General features: G+C 38.0%; 1 protein-coding gene across 1 annotated transcript; it reads left to right on the top strand.

Moving 5' to 3' along the window:
• Nucleotides 1-8,354: 8,354 nt before the first annotated feature.
• Nucleotides 8,355-9,046, top strand: LOC133713030 (myosin-6-like). Its single transcript, XM_062139154.1, has 4 exons — nt 8,355-8,426; nt 8,539-8,610; nt 8,704-8,774; nt 8,858-9,046. Exons 2-4 carry the CDS (start codon nt 8,590-8,592, stop codon nt 9,000-9,002), a joined length of 237 nt encoding a protein of 78 aa, XP_061995138.1. The 5' UTR covers nt 8,355-8,426; nt 8,539-8,589; the 3' UTR covers nt 9,003-9,046.
• Nucleotides 9,047-23,711: the final 14,665 nt, after the last annotated feature.

Here is a 23,711-nt window from a genome sequence, read left to right as displayed (position 1 = left end):
TTCACACGTGTGCGAATTTTCAAGCCATACACGTGGACAACTTTGGGTGATGTGGAGCCTGTGTGGCCGTTAGGCATGCACACATGGGTAACCTGACTCTGATACCATGATAACGTAATTTGGGGTTCACATCCAAAACCAATTGGCAATGGATGAAGTGACCCAAACCCTTATAACCCCATAAGCAAGGTAATATTTTTCCAATGTGGGAGTTATATTTATACACATTCTCAACATGCCTAGCAGATTGTAATATATCGCCAATATCCTAATCGTTAAGTAAACTCTGTCATCCCAGTCAGTGGCAGAGGCAAAACAAAATTTATGTGGGGGCAATTATTGATAGAAATTAAATTTCATAAATATCAACCATAATAAAAGAATGAAGAAAAAATTCGAAATTAATTTTTCATACATGGAGAAAAAATGCAGAAAAATTCATATAATATGATAGTTAGTCTCTCTCTCTTTTTTTATAAAATCAAATCGACCTGTCATTGATACTCAAACTCTAGCAGACGGCTATTGTTTTAGGGGATTTATATCTGAGAATATGTATAAAATACATACATACGAATTAAGACAAGAATAAATTGGTAACATTATTGTGACGTAGACTGTGAGTGTGGAAGAAACTAAATATTCTATTTCCACATATAATGGAGAATATATGAAGTGAACGGATGTAGTTCAAACAAAAAGAGATCAAAAGTTTGAATGGAGGTGGAAGAATCTAAATATTCTGTTTCCACTATATATATATATATATATATATATATATATATATATATATATATATATATAGAAAGAAGTGAACGGACGTGGTTCAAACAAAAAGAAATCAAAAGTTCGAAATCCACCCCCCCTCTGATACCATGATAAAGTAATCTGAGATTCACATCCAAAACCAATTGACAATGGATAGAGTGGCCCAAATCTTTATAAAGCCATAGGCAAGGTCCCATTTTTCCCATGTAGGATATATATATTCTCAACACACCCTCACACGTGTGGCGAATTTTCAAGCCATACACGTGGACAACTTTGGTGATGTGGAGCCTGTGTGGCCGTTAGGCATGCACACATGGGTAACCTGGCTCTAATACCATGATAACGTAATTTGAGGTTCACATCCAAAACCAATTGGCAATGGATGAAGTGGCTCATACCCTTATAACCCCATAAGCAAGGTAATATTTTTCCAATGTGGGAGTTATATTTATACACATTCTCAACATGCCTAGCATATTGTAATATATCGCCAATATCCTAATCGTTAAGTAAACTCTGTCATCCCAGTCAGTGGCAGAGGCAAAACAAAATTTATGTGGGGGCAATTATTGATAGAAATTAAATTTCATAAATATCAACCATAATAAAAGAATGAAGAAAAAAATCGAAATTAATTTTTCATTCATGGAGAAAAAATGCAGAAAAATTCATATAATATGATAGTTAGTCTCTCTCTCTTTTTTTATAAAATCAAATCGACCTGTCATTGATACTCAAACTCTAGCAGACGGCTATTGTTTTAGGGGATTTATATCTGAGAATATGTATAAAATACATACATACGAATTAAGACAAGAATAAATTGGTAACATTATTGTGACGTAAACTGGTGAGTGTGGAAGAAACTAAATATTCTGTTTCCACATATATTGGAGAATATATGAAGTGAACGGACGTGGTTCAAACAAAAAGAGATCAAAAGTTTGAATGGAGGTGGAAGAATCAAAAGTTCGAATTTTGGTGAAATTTTAGCACCAAACGTAAGGCCTCCATATATTTATAGTAGCGAACATAGATATTATTGTAAATAATCATCATCTTAAGTTATTAATTTCAATACATATTATAATAAGGAAAAGCAGATGATAATTAATAATATTGATTCATGGCTTTCAGGAACTGCTAATACACACTGCAGCGTAGGATGTCAGTAACTCCTTCATTCACTCTTCTTCATCTTCCTCATTGTGATCGTCCACCTCGCGACTGGAATTTTTGTTGCCAACGTTGAAGACTCCATTATGGTCCCCAGTGTTTCCACTGACTCGATTTCCTTGAACCCTGTAAATTATGTTGTTTCGAGTGCAAGCCTTGGGCTTACTAGGAGCCCTGGGTTTACTAGGACGTCGAACAGGCGCCTGATAGAATGGATGGTCATAGTATCCATTGTTATAAGATGGAGGAGGAGCGGAATAGCTATATGGCGCATGAGCAGGTGAACCAGGACCGCCCGGTGATGGATGGTTAGGGTTATAGTATCCATAAGATGAAGGAGGAGGAGTAGCATAACCTGGATCTCCATTATGAGGTGGAGCTTGAGCGCCATAGTTGGTATAATACGAAGGCTGATTTGGGACTAATCCATTGGCGGCGAACATGACGGCTGGATTCATCAGATCGGCATAATACGCCATTGTGTTAGCTGGAGGCTAGCTGAAATCTTAACTGATGTATTGCACTATTGCTAGCTTAGCTAATATGGGTTCATCCGATCGGCACATTACATGTGTATTATATAGAACAATCATGGCAGGAAAGGACAAAAAAAAAAAAAAAAAAAATCAGGGGTCTTGATCAAATACCTAAATTTGGGCTAACATGAACCCATTTACCCATCAAGAGATTATCGTTCCCACTAACCCATTTAGGGGTCATCATTTGGCCCTTAGGCCCTAAACCCGCCCGGCCTGTAGGGCCGAAGCCCGACCCGGCCCTTGCATTAGGGCGGGCCGGCCCGACCCTTTTTAAAATAGGGTAGGGTATGGGCCATGAGAATGAAACCCGGCCCGGCCCTTTAGGCCAGCCCGAATAAGCTCTAATAATTTTTTATTTTTTCTATTTTTTAATTATGTTTCTCTTTTTTCTATAATATGCAATTTATCTCTTTCTTTGTAATTGATTTCTTAAGCTTTGTTTTCTTTAGTTTTTATTTTCTTTGTTACATAACAATTAATATTAGGAGATTTAGAGAGATATTTAATTGAATATAACCACCTTAACTAATATTAATAAATGTTATAAGTTAATTCCTACACACACACACACACATATTAAATATGATCAACTAAAAACAATGTCTTATATTACCTATATAACCATTGAGCCACATTTTGAGGAAAAAAAAATAATGTAATTTTTTATTATTATTAGACAAAATAAGGCCCTATTCGGAAGGTCGGCCCGACCCGGCCCTTTCGGCCCTAATAGATCGGGCTTTTAGGGCGGGTAAGGGTTACCATATTTAAGCCCCGGCCTGACCCTACCCGGCCCTAAATTTTGTTGACTTTGACTAGGCCCGGCCTGACCCGACCCTAAGCCCTAAAAATTTAGGGTAGGGCCGGCCCTAGCCCGGCCCATGATGACCCCTAAACCCATTTAAAGATAAAAAGACAATTTTAACCTTCAAATAATCAAGGAATTACATAGCATCTCTCTCTCTCACAAATTTGCCTCCTCACCCAAACCACCGTCGTCGATCTAGCAACAGCTTCCTTGGCGGCTTCTCAGCCATCACCGCCGACTACTCCATCGTCGAGCCCTAGGCCGTCATCATCTGCGGCTTCCTCGCCGTCGCTCTCATAATTGGATTTGGACGACGTGTTGGGGTCATAGAGGGAGAGGGAGGAGAATCTGGTGATGGCGGCGAGGAGGTAGGAGTCGGGTCGGGCCTGGACCGAGCAGAGGTCCTGGACGGCGAGGCAAAAGTTGTTGTTGGTGTCGGAGTCGAACCAGAGGACTGGGGACTTGAGGCGGAGGTCGAGGAGGGCGATGTGGCTCTGGCGGTTGCCGGCGCCGAGGAGGAAGTGGGAGCTGGAAGGCTTGGTGGAGAGGAGGTCGAGGCCGAGGGGTAGTGGGAGACGACGAGCTGCATTGAAAGGGTGTCGAGGACGGAGATGGAGTTGCCGACGGGGAATGCGAGGAGGCCGGAGGGACTGACCTCGGCCGATCCAAAGTTGTTGCGGCTGGGTACATGGGACCGGGAGCATGCAGTCTCAGCAGTCCTGGATGGTGAATGGCGTCGGTAAGGGTCTTGAGCTTGACATGGTTGCGAGAGAGAAGGCTCCTCTAATCTGGTTTTGTTTCTTCTTATTTTTGCTCGAGTTGCAGGCTTGGGAGTGGTGTGGGAGTTTGGGACTTTGTTTACATTTCTTTGTTGGATCAATTACTGGTCCTCAATAGATTAAAATGAGTATTGAACCTAAACTGTTAACAATCTATACAACTATGTTAGTTTTGCTATACAACTATGGGTAATAAAGTTTTTATCGGGGGCAGAAGGCCTAGAAAAAAAGAAAGAAAAAAAAAATTGCCTATTGGGGGGCAATAGACATCTATTGGGGGGGGGCAATAAATATTTTGAATTGATGCAATTTTTTTTTTTCTTAATCAAAGTTTTATTTGGCTAATTTTAGGGAGATTAGTTCTCATTCCGGTGACTTAAAGTTCTATTGGGGGGCAATAGACGTTTTGAATTGATGTAATCTCCTTGTTTTTTTTTTCTTTAATCAAAGTTTTATTTGTCTAAATTTAGGGAGATTAGTTCCCATTCCGGCTATCAAAAGTTCTATTGGGGGGCATTCGGCGAGATTTTCAGAAAAGTCCGGTGGGTGGCGGTCGGTGACGGGATTCCGGCAACGTTGGCCGGAATCTAGCGACCCGTGACCGGACTCCGGCGAAGTGTCCTATGGTTTCTCTCTCTTCCACTCTCTCTCTATGTAACAAAGGGGTGAGGGTCAAATATTCTCAAAAAAAAAAAAAAAAAAAAAAAAACTTAGTGGGGTATTAGGGAATACCTTATTAGAGTCTTCATGAGTAAGGGAGAATTAAAAAAACTTAATAGGGTAAGTGGGAAAAAAATCCCTAGAATTAGGGTAAATGGACAAAAACCCAAAAAAAAAAAAAAAACTACAAAGGAATATGGATGCAACATTGCTTAATTGCAAAGCTCTATCTCGCACACTTGTAATTAGAATATTCGTAAAACCGTGACCATTAAACGAGATAATAGGTGAATACTCACATATTCTATATTGAAAAATGATTGTTAGCCTCAGTGAAGCCTAAAATTTGTGGCCTTAATTTTAGGTATCACGTCATGTCATCTATACACATCATCTATTTGTCAAATCATGCTATGTAATTCTTAAAACCATCTTATCATTCTAAAATTTATTGGCTCTAAATTATTTTTCTTTTTTTCTTTTCATTAATTACACTCATGCTTAGATTTAAACAACAATTTTTTTTCTTCAATCCAGAATAGAAAAAATTTCATGTAATTCAGTCAAAAGGTTTGCATATACATGCGATCAATAGATTTGCATAATACATGTATATGAAGTCAAAATTTGTTGGGTTCTTGTAAATTTTGAAAATATAATGTAGAAAATACAAGTAATCACATATATTCTTTTGTTCATTTTTTTCTCTTTCTGTGGCATATGAGTTTATTATCACTACTAAAAAGAATTCCAATTGCTTCGGTTTTTTACTTCGGCATTCATTTCCGTCGCAATTGGTAACTAATTGCCACGGCAAACTGTCCGTAGCAAAAAACTTTTATGGTGCGTTTGGATGAGAAAATTATGAAATCCATAGGAATTTATAAACGATGGAATCTTTAACTCCATCAATCTAAAATTCCATTAATTGCAATTTCTGTTGTTTGGTTGTATCCATTTAGGATTTGAAATGTGTAATAAATTAAGAAAGTTTAAAACAAATAAAAAAATAAAATAGAAAAAAACCTTGTTTTGGAAATGAAAATTGAATACTGCAAGGGAATTCGTAAATGACACCTATTTTGGTGGAAATTGAAGTGGGGAATTTAAATGATGAATTCCTTCATTTTTTTGCACAGAGAAATTTAAAATTTCCAGTTTGATAATGCCAAACGAGGGAATTAGCTTGTAGGAATTATGAAATCCTCACTTTCAATTAAATTCCATCATATTTTCCCTCATCCAAACACACTCTTATTATTAGCAACGGAAGATGTTTACCGTAGTTAGATTTGTTATTAATTGCGACGCATTTATGTCTTACCGTCGCAAAAATAAAAATATCCAACTTTTTTTTTTAAACCACCTCACTCTCACCCCTCTCTTCCTCAGTTGACCACTAGTCCACCACTCCCTTCCCTCTGTCGATCACACCCTCCTCTCACAGACCCATGCCCAAGCTCGACCTCCAATGCGCCACCACCAAGCCCAAGGTCTAGGGCGGCCGCTTCGAGGAGGGCGTCACCGATGCGGTCAAGCGCTTCACCGACACATTCGAGCACTTCACCGACGTCGTCAAGCACTTCATCGAGTCCATCTCCTTCGACAAAGCCCTATCATGGGCAGCAAGGCCCACGCCTCAATGCTCCCCAAACAGGTCCTTTACTTTCTCCATTTTCAATTCTCTCAATTTCTAAATTTCTAGGGTTTGATTTGGTTACTATTAGAGATTCAGCACTGTTGAGAATAGGGATAGCATTCATGAAGGGCTTACGGAGATTCAGAGGCGAATTGAGGACTGATAGGGAAGACGTGCATATGAACATTAAGGCGGCGCTGACTGATTTGATCGGCGAGGCGGCAAAGATCGAAGCTCCACTTTGCGATTAGCAGAAACGATCAGGTCTTGACTAATTTTCGGTTGTGTTGTAGATGCAATCGATGCGATTCTGGTGTCGATTAAGCATCTGCAGTTGCTTTCATTTGTTGAAGAATGAAAATCTGGGAGATAAAAGAAAGGGATATTCAAGAAGCGAAAATCTGGGTTGCTCTGCTCAATCAAATTGTCAAGGTATAGACTCTCTTCTATAAATGATCGATTCCGGGTTTTCATTGTATGTGTTTTGTAATCTCTGTATTATTTGCGTTCTGGGTTCCTGGAGTGAATGGTTCTATGCTTTTCCGGATTTGCCCTAAATTTTGGTTCTGTGTATATGAAATTTTGATGATATAGCATACTATATATGAATGGACAAAAATGCTCAACTTCATAGCTACGAAGAACTTCCCCAATGAAATGATTCTAATCTCTTTTTCCCCGTCATGCCTGTACTATTATTCTAATCAAATTGTAAAGAAATCCCCTAAGTCCACTTTCCATGAGTACTTAACTCATAATTTCCCTTGAAAAGACACTGTTCTTTCATGAATCATTCGCAGTTCCTTATGCATTTCTTTGTTTTACACTATTCCTGTTCTACCTCCATTTAGTTACTTGCTGTATTCTGTCATTTGTTAGTTATGACTGCAACTAACTGCATTGTCAATCTTAGTTAAATTCTCTGAATTGCTTGGTGAGTTAAGTGTATTAAGTTCTGCAACAATTATTGTAATTCTTCTAAGTCTTAAACAAATTAAAACAGAAAATTGCTAGCACTAGAAGTCATACCCAATAACAGCAAGCACAAATACAATAGATCTATTTCAAAATTAACCAAACTATAATAAAAAACACATACCTGAGGAAGAATAACATATTGAGATAAGATACAAACTGTTAACAAACTGTTATTTGAGATGATTGCGTTTCGATAAATTCAAAGATAGCAAGGGTCAATTTCTCTCGGCGTTCTGTAGTTCTTTGCACATTTGATTTCATTTGCTGTTTTTTGTGTACTTATTACTTCAATGTATAGTTTTTATCTTCGATAATTTCATATCTTTCATTAATTTATATATGAATCTAATCATGGGTCAATGATAGAATGCTGCAATTGCTTTCATTTGTTGAAGAATTTTTCTTCTTCTGTGCTTCAATTTCATGTCCGGTGGTTTATGTATTCAATTTAGTTTTAATCTGAAGATTTTCAAATAAACAAACATTCGCTCAGTGAGTAAGCAGTTTTTCAATCCAATACCAACTAATTCCAATTCTTTATCAATTTAGCAATTATATGTCTAGATAAAATATGTAATAGAAAACTCAATTAACTAAATGAAGACTTACTCTGTATCGTATTTATATTCAGCAACTCATCTTAGAATTGGATTTATCACACTATGTGGTGGAGGCCACAGTTGCACAAAATTCATAACCTTCATGTAATAAACTTGAGGTACAGGACATTGTCTAATGACTTGATTTTTCATTTTTCAAATTTTTTTTTAACAGTGTTATGGTCATTGTTTGATGACTCAATTGGTATATGTTGTTTTATTTCCAGGAAGGGAATCAGCAAAAACAGGAGGGAGATGCCATGACAACAATTATAGGACCATAATATTGATAAGGTGAATATATACATTGTTAAGGTAGGAATATAGATTCATACATATAACAGTGGTTTCCGCAGCAAAGCGCGGGCGCGCTTGCTAGTGGATTCTATTTATTATATAGGTATCTATGTTGTGGAAGATATATGCCATGTAGTGGAAAGTTTGGAGAGAAAGATTGTCCTGCATGTTGTCTTTGCTGTGAGGGATTAGTTGTGTTGATTCGGGTTTTAATTTGTATCAAACCACCCCCTCCTCTCCTCCTCTGCATCCTATTATGTGTATATTTAGATACGTTCTTTGCTGTGTTCAGGTTTTCTGTTGCTTTGCAACTTCAGTTTCATCAACTGGCTATCTATACAAGATGAGTTCAATATACACTCAGGTTTTCTGTTGCTTTGCCACTCTGTGTATTTAATTGGTCTCATTATTTTCTTCATCTTGAAGCATAAAATTGATTGTGGTTTGGGGGTTCCAGGTGCCTCTTATTCTTGTCAAGAAGATCTACACTCAGACTTTCTTATATATTAATGTGCAACTCTTTAATAGGTAATTACTTCTTTCTTCTTGGCAATTGTATCACTTCTGCTGAAATAATGTTCAACTATACTGATCCTGCTTTACTTTTACAGTCTCCTTCTGCGTTGTGAATGTTGTACATCTAGCAATGGGGAGTATGTGAAATCTGGGGAGTATGTGTTGAGGTTGTGTCCTTGTGAAATTTGGGGAGTTATTCCGCAATGGTTTAGTTATAATGGATTTGATATTGTAATTTAACTTCAGATGCATGTATAATAGTCTTCATTTTTGCATGTTCTAAAAATGAAAATATGGTGCAATTAGCACCATTTTTTTTTTTTATAAAAAAATTACGTTTTTGCGACGGCATGATTGCCGTCGCAAATACCTCCACATGGATTATCCTGAAATACACATTGCGACGGAAGTCACCGTAGCAAAAGGGCCGTCGCAAAACAATAAATTTGCGACGGCAAGAAAAAACCGTCGCAAAAAAGTATTTGCAACGGAAAATTGCCGTAGCAATTGGATTTTGTGACGCCACCTATTGCAACGCCTGTTTTTCCGTCGCAAAAAGCTCAATTTGCCGTCGCGAAAAGTTTTTGCCGTCGCAAAAGCTCAATTTGCCGTCGCAAAATAGGCGTCGCAAAAGCAATTTTTTTTAGTAGTGTATTTTTGTTTGTTTGGCTTTTTCCCTTATGTTTAGGGAAAATTCTAGTGTATGTTAATGTATGACATACACTAACTTTTTTGAATATTTTAAGCCATCGGATATAATTAAAATGTGGAATAAATCTAACGGTTTAGAATATTTGATTGTTGTTACCTGCTCATCCGTTAGCCTGTATAATCTTTTTTATATTTAGCTAAATTCTCAATATCATAGTACTAATAAACTTTGAGCGACTTTCAGAAAACCCTAAATTGAAGAGGAGAAGACAGAGGGAGGAGGAAGTGCGCTGAGAAAAGCCGTTCAGTTTTTGTTCTGCAACAAATTTACGTATTTGCTTGGGGAAAACCCTAAATTGGCCGTCAGAGATCATCCAATCGGAGCCTCCTCACGAGCCTACGCGGTGGTCACAGTCGGGACGGTGCTAGTCTCCGCCGTACCGGATGTTTCCCTCCAGAAAGCTCGGAGCTGGGACAGCGGCGTCTCCTCCAAGTTCGCCACCACTCCTCTCAAAGACATTTTTCAAGGTCGTCGACCCTTTTGTCTTTCTTCTCCATTAACTTTCTTTACATGTAATTCTCATCATTTTGGGCACTCAATTTTGGTGAATTTTGTGTTTTCAGGACAAGAAAGTCGTCATCTTTGGCCTCCCTGTAAGTTGCTCTCTCTCCCTCTCTAGTGTAATGGTTTATGTTTTTCGTGAGGTTTAGTGACAAAATGAAATATTAGATGAACATGAATGAGAAACATTGAATCCGTGAGTGTTTTAAGTTTGCAAGGGATTTATATAAATAGGTATTGTTATTTGCGTATGTCAGGGTGCGTATACGGACTTTTGTTTCCATAATTTATTGAAAAATTCCCTCCTAATCCTCTTTTCCCTACTATTAATGGGATAGAGCCACCCTCGGTCAGTTTTATTTTCAGTCTATTTGTGATTTACTATATCCAGAAGTTTGTCAGTCTTGAAGACATTGTTGCTCTCTTTCTGCAGATGGTCGGCATATGTAGTTGACGGGAAGGTTAAAGTTCTAAATGATGAGGAAGCCCCATCAGCCATCAAGGTCTCTGGTGGAGATGTCATTTTGGGACAGATCTAGAGAGACAGTTTACATGAATGCTTATGAGACATGTCATCTGTTTACATCATGTACTAATAACTTGAACATCTTGTATGCTAAAAATTACTCCTGGACTGTATTTGTGCTTCTTCAAAATATGATGCTTCCAAATAAACTTATGAAGTTGAGTTTTTACCATGCTACCAAGGTTTCCCGTGCAACTGTCTTGGTGACAATTTACATACTGGCCAAATGAAACTTTTGAGTTTTAACAATGAAGCTGATGTACGTAGCACCAAAGCCTAACCTATAAGAGAATTTCATCAATAAATAGGTTAGGTTTTGTGTGCTACGTTAGCTACCACATAAGCGGTGATGTATGTGGTACTAAAAACTTGGCTCACCTAGAAGTATTTAGAAGGAAAACGATGTCAATAGTGTTACAAAGACAAAACAACAATGTCTGAGCCTAGGAAGCCTTTGAGATATTGCGAACAATCCAAACGGAGGGTATCAAAATAATAATCACCGGCATATCCAACGGCATCAGCCTCGCCCTTGCCTACCGTGCTGCCTCCGAGGGTGCCAAAGTCTCCATCCTCAAGCGCTCCCTTGAAAAGCTCGAGGAGGCCAAGAACTACATCTAGCTCTCCATCGGCATCGTCGTCGCCGTCTTCAATAATCTCGATGATATATCGTCGTGGAACAAATATCTTATCAAGAAGCAGATATCTATATTGTCGAGGAGGGGATATGTCATTGGGAAGAGATATCTCGTCGGAAAGAGATATCTTGTTGAGGAAGAGATGTCGTTGGGAAGGAGATATCTCGTCGAGGAAGAAATATCTTATCGAGGAGCAGATATATTGTCGATGAAGAAATATCTTATCGAGGAGCAGATATATTGTCGAGGAAGAAATATCTTATCGAGGAGCAGATATCTTATCTAGGTGGGAATATCTCGCCGAGGAGGATCTTAATAATGAATATATAAAATTTTAGGGGTTAGGGTTTACGGTTTCGAAAAATTTTGGAAAATTTAGAGTTTAGGGTTAGGTTGAGGGGTTAGGGTTTACAGAATTTCAACTATGGAAGAAGAAGGAAGATGAAAGAAAGGGAAAGGAAACCTAAGTCATAAAATTGATGACAGAATGAATTATGGTAAAAAGTGGAAATCAAGTTGTAATTAGTGTTAATATTTTACTATTACAAGTTTCAGAACCGTTTTACCAATAAAACAACGAATTGTGGTAAAATGTGGTAATCTAGTTGTAATAAGTGTTAATACTTCACTATTACAAGTTTTCAGAACCACTTTACTAATAAAACAACGAATGTGTTGCTATACTGGTAATATGAATTTTATTTAAGTAAATTTGTGGTGAGTCCTTTATGATGTAATGAGGTTGTCTATTTTGTAACTACTGTCCTTTAGGAGTTATTTACTTATTTGACAACTTTTTTTTCCTGATTTTACGACAATTGAGGTACAAAGTAGTAATCAAGGTTGTATTTGTGGTAATTCTTCAAAATTACAAGTTTGAGAATCATTTTACTAATGAGACAATAAATTGTTGTAGAAGTAGTAATCAAGCTCTTAGTTGTGGTGATTTTTTATATTACAAGTTTGAGAACCATTTTACTAATGTGACAACCAATTGCTGTTAAAGTGGTAAAACTTTATGTATATACAGTAAATGAGGCGCGAGTCCTTAATTGTGTAATAAAGTTCTCTATTTTGTAACTAATACTTTTCTTGTGTAAATCTCATCATCCATGAGATAATTACTCGTTTGACAACACATTTTACTATAAATGACAACAATTGAGGTGTAAAGTGGTAATTCTGGTCGTTTTTATGATAATTACTTGAAATATGATTCCATTTACAAAACAAACGATCACTTTACCAATGTTACAACAAATGTTTTGTCGATATGGTAAATAATCATATTAGACCTAAAACTTCTCAAGTCCTTATTCTTATAATCCAGTTGTTCTTTGTGTAACTAGAGTCCTATTTTTTGTAAATTATATCATCGATGAGATACTTTACAACAAACCACCATATTTTACGTATTTAGTGATACTTATAGTTGTAATTGAAGTAATTACTATATTTACAATCTTTATTACAAAATTTTGAACGATTTACGTATAAAATAATTAATGAGTACTTAGTATGGTAATTTTTTTTTTTTAAAATACACATGTCAAATTATAAGTGGATAACCTGTTGACCTGTACAACAGGTTTCACCAACTAATTTAATTTAATATATATTTATTAAAAAGTTGATGTATGACAAACATCAACACACCTTAGACTTCCCCTATGTTTAGGGAAAATTCTAGATGATAATTAATGGCTGCTATTAACATGGAATATTTTCTTACCTCTTAATTTGGACAGACGTATTTTCTAAATGCAATTTATTAATGCTAATTTTTTGGATGAAATAAATCAATATTTGGAAAGAAAATTTAATGCCTATTTCATGACACCTAATTCAATATATTAATGCTATTTGGAAAAAAAAAATTATAGGAAAGAATTTAATTAAATGAAGAAATTATTTTTTCAAAAAATATGTAGACATATATCCCTTAAATTAATACATAATTAATAGCTGATATTTTTTTTTGTCACCTAATTTAATTCATTAATGTCATAGATTCACCACCTAACATCTAAAAGAAAATATAAAAGAGTAAAATTGGTGTTGCAATAGTATGATGTGGCAAGATATATTATGTGGAATTGAAAATAAAATTTATATTTGCTTACATAGCATGACACCTAAGATTTGAGGTCACATATCTTAAACCTCATTGAGGCTAGGGGTGGGTTCGGTTTTAGGCCGAAATTGAGAACTGAACTGAACTTAAACTTCAGTTTGGTTCCGTTCAATTTTTTGTTTTTGAAAGTTTAGACCTGAAAGCGAACCGATCCAGTTCGGTTCAGTTTAGTTTTTTTTTTATTTCAGTGCGGTTTTTATTTGATTCTATTTGTTTCATAGTAAAACTGAAAACCGAACTAAACTGATTTTTGACATAGTAAAACTGAAAACTATTCGGTTCAGTTCAGTTCGTTTTTTTTTTAATTTTTTTTTATTTTTAATTCGGTGCGATTTTTTTTCAGTTTTAATTTTTTTGGCTTCGATTCAGCTTTCGGCTCGGTTTTTTTCGGTTTTTGGTTTCATGAACTCACCCCTAATTGAGGCCCCCTATCATTGCCATTCTATATTTCAAGTGACAAAATTTTATCTGTCTTCTAATCCTACTCGGCTATTTCTTGAAGTGAATTTCCACTATGAAAAATGATGAAAAATGAAAACAGAAGAGTAGTGAGAAGATACTTACAATAGAAGAAGAATGAAGCTGTGAATTTGGCGATGAGAAGGGAAGGAGTGCCGGGTTCGATGATTTTGGGGTTTCAGAAATTCACCCGCTCAAACGAAGCATTACACATCAACGCGCAAAGTAGAAGTTCCATATATCCTTACTCCTGCGACGCCAAATTAGTTGGCAGATTTCAAGTATTTTTTGGCTGATCTGGAACATGTTCCAAGCTAAACCCATATAGGGGTTCGCCAAATCTGCAATTTTTGCAATTACTAATTCCAGATCCTTTGTGGAGAGATGGGTTGTGGAGTTTGCAGATCGGGTTGGGGCGCCGGGGTTTTTTGTGGTCTGTGTGGGAGGGAGAGTCGATGATGATGGCAGCGTAGGGGCGGCTGGAGGAGGTGGTAGGTGGTTGAATCATCGTCGTCTTCCATATGAAACCAGAGAGAGATAGAGAGAGAGAGAGGTGAAGTCTTCGAAGAAGAAGAATATGTGCAACAAGGGGCAGTTTCGACATTTGATCTAAACTGAGGGCCAAAGTCTGAAAAATGGGCCATCATGTCGGTGCCAAGTCAGCATCTGACGTCACATTTCGAGCAAAATTTAAATTTTGGACGAGCGTGATGAAAAATGAAAGTGCAAGGACTATCATGATTAAAAAAAAAAAGATTAGGGACCAAACTGATATTTGCCCCAAAGTTGGAGGGGGCAAACTGAATTTAGTCCTAAAAAAAATCATCCACTATTGTGGAGAAAAAAATTGTTGGACCAACTAAGCCTAGCCATACAGTACGTAATAATTAAGAACTAATAAGTACATAATTAATATTCAAGAAATTAATTAGAGTTCCAGCTCCTATTGTTGTACATCACTACATCATAATATCATATTCATCTAATCTTTATACTAGTTTTTTTTTTTTTTTTTTGGATTGATATCTTATCCTTATGATATGGTCTTCTGGAACTGGTAATACACACCCTCTAGCATTCGTAAAAATGCCCCGACATGTTATCTTTATTCCATACATACTATGAGTCTACGACACGGAACAGCAGATGATAATTAATATTAATTCATGGCCTTCTGGAACTGCTAAAGAGTGCTAATACACACCCTGTAACATTCGTAATACCAATAACTCCATTTAGTATTCATCTTCCTCGTCGTCGTCATCCATGTGGCGACCAGAATTCTTGTTGCCAACGTTGAAAACTCCATTATGGTCCCCCGTGTTGCCACTAATCCGATTCCCTGCAACCTTGTATGATACGTTCTTAGAACCGCTCCTTGCAGCCTTGGGCTTACCAGGAGTCTTCGGCTTAGCGGGACGTCGAACAGGCGCCTGATAGAATCGAGGGTCATAGTATCCATTGTTATAAGCCGGAGGAGGAGGGTAATAGCCATATGGGGCTTGAGCAGGCGGAGCAGAACCGCCCTGTAATGCATGGTTAGGGTTATAGTATCCATAAGATGGAGGAGGCGGAGCATAACCTGGATATCCATTATGAGCTGGAGCTGGAGCTTGAGCGCCATAGTTGGTATTGTACGAAGGCTGATTTGGATCTGAACCATTGGCGAACATGGCGCCTGGGTTCATCAGATGAGCATGATGAGACATTGTTTTAGCTGGAGGCTAGCTGAAATCTTAATTGATATATTGCTAGCTTAATTAGCTAATATGGGTCCAATTTCTACGCCGAGGCCTTCTAGCTAGCTGAATATATTTATATATAGAACGAGCGCATGGCCGTAAAGATAAAAAGAGTATGTAGGATATATATATATATATATATATATATATATATATATATATATATATATATATATATATATATATATATATATATGCGCGTTGCTTAGTTGCCGACCTTAGGTGCTTATAGCATCTTCTAATAATAAAAAAAAAAAGGTGCTTATAGCATCTTAGCCGAAAAATAAAAAGCATCATGTGCTAAACTAGTGGGGGGTTTGGTCCGCATACGCATCTTCAGTTTGAATAAATCCAGAAAGGATGAAAATAATTGATAAGCTTGCTCAAATATGTCAAGAATGATTTCTTCGTTCCACAACTTCAATTCGATCTTCAAATGAGAGGGAATTTTTGTCAAATGGAGAAAGGCTTCTCGTCAAAGTCAATATAATTTATGCAGGAACGCAATGGAACCCTTCACTTTTTTTTTTTTTTTTTTGAAAGGGGTTTGGAACCCAGCCTAACTGGGAAGCTCAGCCCCAAGCCCGAATATTATTAATAATAGGAGAATCAATGTACAACGAGGGGGACATATAACCTTCACCTCGAGTAGTAGTACAAGAATCCTCATAGAGTGCGTCCTGAATAATAACAGGAGCCTCCTCTAACCAATACTCATCTAAATACGATAGACTAGCGAGGTGTGCCAATCTATGTGCAACACCATTCGCTTCACGATATATAGACTGTACTCTAGTTGAAAGAATAGAGCTCAGATAAGCCTTGCAATCCTCCACAATACAGCCAACTTCTGACAAGTCCTCTATCTCTCCATTAACCGCAGTAACAACCATAGCACAATCAGTTTCAATATCAATATTGATCATGCCTTGATGAATAGCTAGGAGAAGACCACCTCTCATCGCTTCAATTTCCATGTGTAAAGCAGATCGAGCAAAAGAAAAAGGGCGTGCAATAGCAGCTAAAAACGTACCATTTTCATCGCGAATTACTGCCCCAATTCCTTCCCGTCCACTATCTGCATGGAACCCTTCACTTTATAAACCAAATGAAATCCCCCGTTAATTAAACAATTTACAATTTGTAACACACAATAATGTTCACATGATCACCAGTGACTAAGATTTTATGGTTACTCACTTTCAGATTTATTATCAAGGCCTGAGATTAAAAGAATGAATCTTTAAGTGTTCTAATCTCAACATTTAAAATTAAATTCAAATACGGGTGACCACAAAATTTTTGATCCCCTTATGATCGTGTGATAATCACTGTTGAAACATATATATATCAGGGAGAATTTTTCAAACAGTACCTGAACTAAAGGTCACTGTGAATTAACGTTCCTCACTTTACACTAATTACACTTTGGTACCTAGACTATAAAACCCGACCCAATTATTGTACCTGCCGTTAATAACTCCGTTAGTTGGCATGCCACCTGACATATTTTCAAGGGTAAAGTTGTCTCTTCAGATTTTTACTCCAGGCACCCATCTCTCTCTTTCTCTCCTACTCTGGACACCCAGCTCTCACTCTCCCCCTGACTGTTCTCTGTGTCTTCAGATTTTCAAAGGTGAGATTCAACATACAACATCCACTAGATAAAACACAGACAGTAATCACTAACCCACATCGAAAATCACAAAATGGTAAATTCGCAATCTCCAAATTGAAACAATCTGCAGCTCTAGTTTCTACCCAAGTCAAGGCTCGAATTTGCCTGAACAACAGCGATCGAGTAGTCACTGGACACGTGAGGCTTCAAGTCGGTATGCCAAAGCAACCCATCACCGCCGCTGGACCCAATTCTCACCCCAAAACACCGCTCTAACGGCCTCAAAATCGTGCCAACATTATGTATCAAACTGGGTTTCTTCGTCTGAATCGAAAGGTTCGTTCTGGGTTTGATGTAGCCGTCGTCGTTGGTTGGAATTCTTACGTTTGGGAGAAATTAAAGGACATAAATAACAGAGCAAAGTCGTGGAAGAAGAATGCATGAAGAAGAAAGGGGTTTAGGGGCGTCGATCTTCACCTTCGTGGTGCTTAAACGACATCGTTGTCTCGCTTTGGATGGACGGCGATCGTCACGACACCCTGCCGGAGTGTTCTTCGCCTTCTTTTTCTTCGTCGTCTTGTTCCGAGTTGTGAGTACGACTCACTCAAACGCCGATTCTGTTGCAGGTTTGCTTCCACAAGGCCATTCGAGCCGAGCTCGCCGATCTTTGCCACGTCACTGTGGCCGCCTTGGAAGGTGGATTCAAAGGACGCGGCTTTGTTCTCCAGGTTTTGTGACGGTTTGAGATGGAAAAGTAATTTGTGATGGATGCGAGTTTGGAGCCAGGCTTGGCATGGATGGTGATGGCGACTGAGGAGGGACGTACAGACCGAATACATGCCGGGAAATTATTGTTAGCGGAGGACTAAGTCGAATCGGCGACAGTAGGTTTGGCCTTAGCTTTTCCCTTCTTGGATGTGGAGATGGAGTTGAGGGAGAGAGAGTGAAAATACCAAATTACCCTTTAAAAAATGAATAATAACATAAGGTTAACGGTGTTATTGACGGTGTGTACCAAAAGTGTGTCGGGTTTTGTTAGTCCGGGTACCGAAGTGTAATTAATGTAAAGTGAGGAACCTTAATTATCAGTGACCTTTAGTTCAGGTACTGTTTGAAAAATTCTCCCTATTTTATTACATTATTTACAAACTTTTTAACAATTTTCTTGATAACTTTCCTTGCATTACCAAACATCAGAATAGAAAGTTGTTGGGAAATTTCATTTCCCTTCCCGTAGAAAAGACAGAGGAATTACTTTCATTTTCATGAACCAAACGATGCCCAAGTTAATTATACCTCTAATTAATTGGATAGTTAAACTATCTTCAAATTTATTGATTTTTACAAATATAATTTTTATATTCATAAATATGAAAATCAAATGTATAAATACGTTACTCATAAAAAAAAGGTATTAAGAGAGTGTTCATGTTAAGGGGCTTTATTACGGCCTAAAATTTTGTCCTCTGCTAATGTTTGGATGGATATATCTCCTTATACTAACCTAGACTGCAGCTAATTATACATGCATGTGAAAGATTTGTCCCATGGGTCAGGTTACTTCTCGCGAGAGGATAGCTTGGGCAATGGTTGGTTTTATGTCATACTTCAGTCATGTATAGTGACGGCTGTTTGTAGATAACATTTTTTGAATTTTTTAATGTTTACGAAGCCCATGCTATCACATATTATGATAAAGGGAAAATGGTCCGTACGGTACCCCGCGTTTGACTCCTTATAACTTTTGGTACCTGAGAAAAAAAAAATATCAATACGGTACCTGAAGTTCTCTGCCCGACCGAAGATTGGTACATATGGCCATTAGCTCCGTTACATCGTCTGCCAGCGACCAATTTACCCTTTATTCTTTTTTTGTTTTGTTTTTTTCCTCAATTTTTTTTGAACCTTTTTTCCTCAGTTCTCCTCCATTTTTGTAATTTTCAAGCTTCTTTTCATGGAATTACAAACCAAATTGATGCGAATCCTTCTGGGTTTTTACTACTCGTTGCATCCAATAACTAGCTAACAATGCAGCTATGCTTCTTGGATATGGAGGCAATGCAAAAGAAATATAGGCAATGAATTTATGCTCCTTGGATCTCAATTCAATTTCGCTGCAAGCTCAGAAGCATCTTAGTTTCCCCATCTAACTCTCCCCCAATTTCATCCAATAACTTTCCATTCTCCTCAACCTCGTTATTTTCAGAAGCTAAAATTGAAAAATAAAATTTGGGTTTTTGAGAGAGACGAATCTTGTAGGAGTCAAGATCCTTCTTGCCAGGTTTGGTTTTGCCCATGAAAGTTGTGGAGCTGGGACTTGTGGGATTTCAAATTAAATGATTTAGAAGAAAATGTGAGAAAGAGTCTGGCTTTAAGTCGAAGGAGGAGTTGGATGTGATTGAGGAGACCATTACAGAGAAGCTACTGGAGTTTGAAGAAGGTAAGACCCAATTGGTGGTGGTGGTGGTGGCCGTAGATGATCTAATGGTGGCTGTGGTGGTGGATGAGGAGGGGGGAGTGATTGGGTGCCCCATATTTTTGAGCTTGAAAATCTTGCTCTTGAGCTCGGCTACCGGCGAGGAGGAAGAGTTGAGTGATGAAATCTGCCACCACGCGTCCAGATGTGGGAGCCACCGTTTCAGACCGGCGACGGACCAACGGCTCGTCATTGAAGCTGGTGAAGTGTGAGGACTGAGAAAAGTGAAAGGAAGGTGCAGAGCGCCGTTTCTTTAGGTGGTTTTCCGTCCACCATCGCCGTTTCTTTAGGTGGTGGATGAGGAGCTTCGTTGTTTTCATGTTTGTGTTTACTAATTGGGAATTTGATTGTGAAATGTTGTATTTGAAGCAGCCAAACTCTCCAATTTGGGGTTCATTTGGTGAATGATTTCGAAGACGAGTCGGAATTGGATTTTGGGTTCTGGGGGTTTGATTCGGCTGTGCATAATATTCTGATAGGGCCCTGAGCTTGTGCTCGGGGATCTGAGTTTCGGGAATATTTATAATGGCCTCGTCGGAAAATGCGCCGGAGCCACCGCCGTCCTCCCACGCCGGAGGAGACGAGGAAGTTATTACTCCTCCTCAGCACATAGATATGCAGAAACAGAGAGAGAGAGAGAGAGAGATGCTTAGAAAAAATAAAAAAAAATTAAGGCATGAAAGGACGAAAATACCCTTAAAAAATTGCCAGCTGGCAAACGATGTAACGGAGCTAACGACGATATGAACCAATCCTCGGTCTGGCAGAGAACTTCAGGTACCGCATTGATATTTTTTTTTTGTCAGCTACCAAAAGTTATAAGGAGCCAAAGGCAGGGTACCGTACAGACCATTTTTCCTATGATAAATATTGGATTGTTAAGGATTTTGGGGTAACACCAGTTGAGACGAATGATATAATATTGAAGACTGAGTTGATTAAAATGGGTTTGAGTTATTTTAACTGGTGTGACGATCCACGCTTCAAAACTCAAATACTTAATTGATCTTTTCCATATGATTGCATAAAGTTGTTTGGGTGGCCCTTTAGAAACTGGTTGTTATGCGTTTAAGGCTTGATGCAATGTAATGTCCAGTATTTGATTGAATATATTATTTGTGTATATGTGTTTTTTTTTTCCCTTCTATTATGCTTCTGATTTTTAGTGAATCAAAAGAAAGAGAGGTTAGATGGAGAGAGGAGGGTAGAGATGATCTGGGGATGTAAAGAAATTAACTAGACTAGACGCATGGATGAAAGAAACTAGATGAGGTAGACGCAAAACTAGAATTTTTTTTTTTAATCTCAAGAAGGGCAAAATAGGATTTCAAAATATTCAAAAATAAGATGAGATCCAGATGCCAATAAAGGAGGTATGAATAGAAGCACTCTACTAGGAATTCATATTTATAAAAAAGATTAAATTATGTTTAGTTCTTGTACTTTGCCTCCAACATCGTTTCAGTCCCTGAAATTTCAATTTAATCCAAAAACTCCCTAACCTCTCAATTTCCTTCAAATTGGTCCATTCCGTCCAAATGCTTCATTAATTGGCTGACATGGCAGATAAGTAGATGCCAACTCAGCGCCACGTAAGCGTGGTGATGTTAAAATGTCGAGAATAACTCTAGCCTCTTCTTTTAATTTTTTTTTTCTTACCTTCTTCTTCTTCACACTCAAACACACATAAACCACCACCGAGTTGCCTATTCATCTTCTTCTTCAGCCTTACCTTCAATTCAATCCCAAAAACTTCAAAATCTCAACAAAATCTAACTGCCCAAGACGAATTTGATTTGAACCATTAGGCATCAACTCACTCTTCCCTAACATAACCCGGCACATCAGCACATGCCTCATTCCATCTTCATTAACCCCGGAACCTACAACAGCATCCAAAGAAAACTTCACGGAACCAATTGAATTCTCCCACCAACCACTTCATTCTTAGCACTAAATCCATGAACCAAAATCTCAGCAATCTCATCCCATGATCTGCCGTACCAACCACACTTAATATTCGGATTTCTGCCACATTTCTGAGCCACCGCCTCCATGAAAACCCGAAACGAATCGAACCTCACCCGCCGTGTCAATCCAGAACTCGAATTCTTATGCATAACCACCACTCTGGTTCCTCCGCGGGCCGCTTGACTTGAATCATATACTCTCGCAAGCGTACGAATCGTGTCAAGTAAGGGAAGTATTTGGACATTAGTTTATCGTACCTCGGGGATTAGATGTTGGACCTAACCGAGATAATTGGCTCTAGGACAACTTGAATGCATACAATTAAAAATATAAAATAAAATAAAATAAAAACTATAAACAATCAAGTCACCAAGCCTTGGCAATGCTCGGCTTAACTCATACTAAGCCTATTCAAAGCCACTAATTTGTAGCCTCAAGGGGAATATACACAAACGAGTCGATAGATTCAATGATTGAGAGTTGATTTGAACTTAACAAAAAGTAATAAAATGTAAAGCGATTACTAAAAATGCAAAGGAATTAATAAAAGTGTAAAAAAATATGAATGAGAATGTTGGGTGCTAGGGAGGTTCCTTCACTCAACTCTTATGTGTCGGAAGTTAATCTAATGTAGATGCAAATTTCCTACTTTGGCGGTAGTCATATCCAAGGCGGTTCAAGGCTCAAGGACCGAAATTCTCTTTCATGGTATTCCTACTCCGGTTCAAGGGTTGTAGGAACTCACTTGGCATGAATTAAAGCTGGTTCAAGGTCTAATTCACAACAAGAGGCCTAGAGATTGAGGAATTAGACTACTAAGTGACCCACCCGCGCATTCACGCAACGGGTGTAAATCACCATGCTTATAACCTCTCGAATACAAAATTAAAGGTTTCTAGCTTAGGAATTAGAGGGGGTCAAGCCTCTAACTCCGTCTTAGACATGTTCAAAATACACACCCTAGAGTTGACTAGTCTTCTAGACATGCATTTTAACCCAACAAAAATAGATATAAGCATCCATCATATGAAAATTGCATCATTACTTTAAAATAAGCATCTTTTACACAAGATTTGGGCTAGGGCACACAACCTTAGGCCCCAACAATAAAACTACTCACTACCCATCATTAAACTATCATCAATATACATAATTTAAAGAGGAAAAAGTGAAGAGAAGTAGGGAGTAACAAGAACAAGCCACAAATTGCTATAGAGCAATTATGGCTAGCCTTGATTTATTGCTCCTCACTTTTACCCAAATTTGATAGTGATGAAGCTCTTAATGCTTGGGCTTCCTCTTTGAATCTTGTGAAATTGATGATGAGTAGTGGTGGAAAAGTGAGAAAATATGGAAGAAAAATGGGTTGGTGGTGGTGTTCTCGGTGAGGAGAAGAAAAGATGAGAAAATGGTGGTTTAGTGGAGTGTGCGGCTACTGTAGGTGAGAGAGGGGATGAGAGAAGATGAGGTATAATTGCAATTAATATATGAGGTTCTCGGTGGTGTATGGTTGGAAGAAGAAGAGAGAGGATGGTGTTAAGGGTAAAAGTGTATTTTGCCATCTACTTGACACTCTTGTATAAATAACTGACTAGTACCCTCATTCTGTAATATGTTCTCGTTCTGAATTGAATATTATACAGACCTCTTCTTCATCATTTTCGTTCTTTTTGCTCAAGAAAAAATACAAAGCTCCATGATAAAGTAATCTGGGGTTCACATCCAAAACCAATTGGCAATGGATGGAGTGGCCCAAACCCTTATAAACCTATAGGCAAGGTCCCATTTTTCCCATGTGTGATGTATATATTCTCAACACGCCCCCGCACGTGTGGCGAATTTTCAAGCCATACATGTGGACAACTTTGGGTGACGTGGAGCCCGTGTGACCGTTAGGCATGCACACGTGGGTAACCCGCTCTAATACCATGATAAAGTAATCTGGGGTTCACATCCAAAACCAATTGGCAATGGATGGAGTGGGCCAAACCCTTACATCAGGCTGAAGGGAGGTGTTAACAATATATGTTTAATTTCCTGTTTGCTTAGTTACTAATTAGTTAGGTCTGCTAATTACGTTTATGCATGGTTAATCAGTTAGTGGCCTACAACTGTTATCCACGTGTCCTTCACATGGTGACTCATGTCTTAGTATTGTAAATAGAGATCTGC

Source organism: Rosa rugosa, chromosome 5 (genome assembly GCF_958449725.1).
Source record: "Rosa rugosa chromosome 5, drRosRugo1.1, whole genome shotgun sequence".
Classification (NCBI taxonomy): domain Eukaryota; kingdom Viridiplantae; phylum Streptophyta; class Magnoliopsida; order Rosales; family Rosaceae; genus Rosa; species Rosa rugosa.
Note: the sequence above shows the minus strand (reverse complement) of the source record. Positions and strands in the feature narration are given on the sequence as shown.

Coding starts and splice junctions, on each gene's coding strand:
- LOC133713030 (XM_062139154.1), top strand. CDS start 8,590: ATGAGTTCAATATACACTCAG. Junction 8,611..8,703: donor TGAGTTCAATATACACTCAG/GTTTTCTGTTGC, acceptor TGGGGGTTCCAG/GTGCCTCTTATTCTTGTCAA. Junction 8,775..8,857: donor AATGTGCAACTCTTTAATAG/GTAATTACTTCT, acceptor TTACTTTTACAG/TCTCCTTCTGCGTTGTGAAT.